General features: G+C 34.1%; 1 protein-coding gene and 1 long non-coding RNA gene across 2 annotated transcripts in view; both read left to right on the top strand.

Moving 5' to 3' along the window:
• LOC111083213 overlaps window positions 1–3,024 on the top strand; it is a 4,236-nt gene extending 1,212 nt beyond the window's left edge. Inside the window, exon 2 of the mRNA XM_022379556.1 lies at window positions 1,495–3,024. Coding sequence (XP_022235264.1) covers window positions 1,495–1,827 — 333 coding nt within the window. The 3' untranslated portion in view covers window positions 1,828–3,024. The remainder of the gene's footprint in view (window positions 1–1,494) is intronic.
• Window positions 3,025–3,202: 178 nt separating this feature from the next.
• The window catches only part of LOC111083214, a 3,775-nt gene continuing 3,117 nt past the window's right edge, over window positions 3,203–3,860 (top strand). The window contains exon 1 of the long non-coding RNA XR_002608883.1: window positions 3,203–3,853. This is a non-coding gene — a long non-coding RNA (uncharacterized LOC111083214). The remainder of the gene's footprint in view (window positions 3,854–3,860) is intronic.

Here is a 3,860-nt window from a genome sequence, read left to right as displayed (position 1 = left end):
AACCACATTATTTAGTACGTCTACAATAGGTAATCTTTATGCTAAGATGTTAAGGATTTCACTGTGAAGTCATTCTCTGTTTAACCACATTATTTAGTACTTCTACAATAGGTAATCTTTTGACCAAGATGTTAAGGATTTCACTGTGAAGTCATTCTCTGTTTAACCACATTATTTAGTACATCTACAATAGGTAATCTTTATGCTAAGATGTTAAGGATTTCACTGTGCAGTCATTCTCTGTTTAACCACATCTTTTTTATGTCAACACCAGGTAATCTTTAGGTTAAGATGTTAAGGATTTCACTGTGAAGTCATTCTCTGTTTAACCACATCTTTTTTATGTCAACACCAGGTAATCTTTAGGCTAAGATGTTAAGGATTTCACTGTGAAGTCATTCTCTGTTTAACCACATCTTTTTTATGTCAACACCAGGTAATCTTTAGGTTAAGATGTTAAGGATTTCACTGTGAAGTCATTCTCTGTTTAACCACATCTTTTTTATGTCAACACCAGGTAATCTTTACACTAAGAAAAACAGAGAATGACTTCACAGTGAAATCCTTAACAGTACTAAATAATGTGGTTCATAAAGATTACCTATTGTAGAGGTAATGTGGTTAAACAGAGAATGACTTCACAGTGAAATCCTTAACATCTTCGTACTAAATCATAAAGATTACCTATTGTAGATCTTAGAAACAGAGAATGACTTCACAGTGAAATCCTTAACAAGTGTAAAGATTACCTAGTGTTGACATAAAAAAGATGTGGTTAATGTGGTTAAACAGAGAATGACTTCACAGTGAAATCCTTAACATCTTCATTTAGTACGTCTACAATAGGTAATGTTTGGGTTAGGATTTGAAAAACTTTTAGTTCCCCCTTGTTCCTCCTCCTTTTTTTCATGTAAACTGTTGTATTGATTTTGAAGATGAAGATAATTATATTTTTCCACATAAACTGTATTGTATGTAAAACATTTTTTTTTATGAAAACGTAGGGGCAATCAATCAATCACGTATTATGCTAACCATTTAGATATATAATAGAAACTTTTAATCGTTTTACTGACTAAAACTAAAATATATCTTTTGTTATCTGAGGGTGTTATATGTCACGTACAAAGTTATCTGAGGGTGTTATATGTCACGTACAAAGTTATCTGAGGGTGTTATATGTCACGTACAAAGTTATCTGAGGGTTTTATATGTCACGTACAAAGTTATCTGAGGGTGTTATATGTCACGTACAAAGTTATCTAGGGTGTTATATGTCACGTACAAAGTTATCTAGGGTGTTATATGTGACGTACAAAGTTATCTGAGGGTGTTATATGTCACGTACAAAGTTATCTGAAGGTGTTATATGTCACGTACAAAGTTATCTGAGGGTGTTATATGTCACGTACAAAGTTATCTGAGGGTGTTATATGTCACGTACAAAGTTATCTGAGGGTGTTATATGTCATGTACAAAGAATTTTACCTCTAGAACGAAACACCGTTCCGAGTGCCAACAGACGGTGAAACAAGAATCATCCACATTCGGGGCAGAAGCCGCTCCAATAGCAACCAGAATAACTTGGGGCGAGGAATGTCACCACTGCATCCACGTCCCGAGGCCGAACGTTGGGAATATAGACCAAGGTACAATGGAGCAAGTTACAGAAGAACGGAACCAATGCCTTTCCCATTACATGGAGTTGATTATCGTCCCTCTCGACATTATCCCTACTCTCGTGGGCGAGGTCAGCCACCAAATCCTGCAGAGTATCGGCCTACTGGAAGTCAGCCAGACATTGTAGAAGCTTACACTGCTTTATAGTCATAATTGGTTCATCTTTGATGAATGCTCATTTTTTAAGGTTTGTTTAGATAACAGCTGGACATTTGTAAACTTTTAATTCAATATATTGTTGTGATATTGATCGTTATGGTTGATTACACTGGTGTACAGAAACAAATCTTTTATGATGTCGTTGGGTGTAAAATACTTATCGCAAACATTTTCCCCCCCTCTTTGAACAAACGATCTTTTTATACGATAAAGTTAATGACTTAAATCCTAACTTCTGAATTTCAGTCTGTATTGTTTTATGTTTTCTTTAAATCACTGTCTTAGTATTTGTATATTGTAAGTTATCAGAACAGATTGTTGATTGTAATTATAATAGTGATTGCTGACTTTGGAATTAACAAAAATTGTTGACCGGTGTTAATATTGACCTGTTCTTGTTTCAGAAGACCAAATTGCACAAACCAGGCCTTATGTTAAGGTATCGTTTGTTTACGTGTTATCAAAGTAGACGTTCTTTCTTAACAACTTATTGACCTCATCTATTTCCATAGATGACCAGTATATCATCAGTTTAAAAACTGAGTAGTTGGACATTACTCTACAGCAATAATTGACAAAACTTGTGTCTCCTTTCCTAATACATATTTTGCTTCACTCAAGACTTATTAACATTGATTTCTTTTAAACATCTTCGTTTGTCACTCGTGTATTTCATGTCTTCAGTTATATTTGTTGTTTCTTGACCTATTTTATAAGTCTTGCCTGTGATATTCTGAATATTTCAGAGATTTTATTTGATTTTTGAATGGCTTGATGTGAAAGTTATACTTAAAAAATATTTTTTAATCAATGACAAGAACAGATCCATCTAGCGTTTCAGTAACTGGTGAAATAAACGTAGTTATTAATTGTGTAAAATGTTTCAACAATATATTGATGAAGTGTTTGTAGCTAAGAAGAGTTGGCTGTATTTAACTCATCAAAATTAATGATTGTACAATAACATAACAGGGTGCTGTTGTAGCTCAAATCCCAGGTGGAAACACACACGTTACTTAATGAATGTTTTATACTTTCTTTAATTGAGTTCTCTTTGTTGTCCTGTTAAATAACTGGTTTATTTGACTAGTATTGACAGTAAATGTGTCATAAAGTTTTATGGAAGACAGACTGTATCAGCAAACAAGTCCTTTTTTCTGTCACTATGCGTGTTGAATTTTTTCCATGATTGTCTGGAAAGGATTCAACACACCTAGTAACAGAAAGGGGACAAACAAATCACATAAAAGACAATCATCGAAAGGATTCAACACACCTAGTAACAGTGACAGAAAGGGGACAAACAAATCACATAAAAGACAATCATGGAAAGGATTCAACACACCTAGTAACAGAAAGGGGACAAACAAATCACATAAAATGATTGTCTTTTATGTGATTTGTTTGTCCCCTTTCTGTTACTAGATGTGTTGAATCCTTTCGATGATTGTCTTTTATGTGATTTGTTTGTCCCCTTTCTGTTACTAGGTGTGTTGAATCCTTTTGATGATTGTTTTTTATGTGATTTCTTTGTCCCCTTTCTGTCACTGTTACTATGTGTGTTGAATCCTTTCGATGATTGTCTTTTATGTGATTTGTTTGTCCCCTTTCTGTTACTAGGTGTGTTGAATCCTTTCCATTATTGTCTTTTATGTGATTTGTTTGTCCCCTTTCTGTCACTATTACTAGGTGTGTTGAATCCTTTCGATGATTGTCTTTTATGTGATTTCTTTGTCCCCTTTCTGTCACTGTTACTAGGTGTGTTGAATCCTTTCGATGATTGTTTTTTGTGATTTGTTTGTCCCCTTTCTGTCACTGTTACTAGGTGTGTTGAATCCTTTCGATGATTGTATTTTATGTGATTTGTTTGTCCCCTTTCTGTTACTAGGTGTGTTGAATCCTTTCCATGATTGTATTTTATGTGATTTGTTTGTCCCCTTTCTGTTACTAGGTGTGTTGAATCCTTTCGATGATTGTTTTTTATGTGATTTGTTTGTCCCCTTTCTGTTACTAGGTGTGTT

Source organism: Limulus polyphemus, unplaced genomic scaffold, assembly GCF_000517525.1.
Source record: "Limulus polyphemus unplaced genomic scaffold, Limulus_polyphemus-2.1.2 Scaffold8608, whole genome shotgun sequence".
NCBI classification, from domain to species: Eukaryota; Metazoa; Arthropoda; class Merostomata; order Xiphosura; family Limulidae; genus Limulus; species Limulus polyphemus.
Note: the sequence above shows the minus strand (reverse complement) of the source record. Positions and strands in the feature narration are given on the sequence as shown.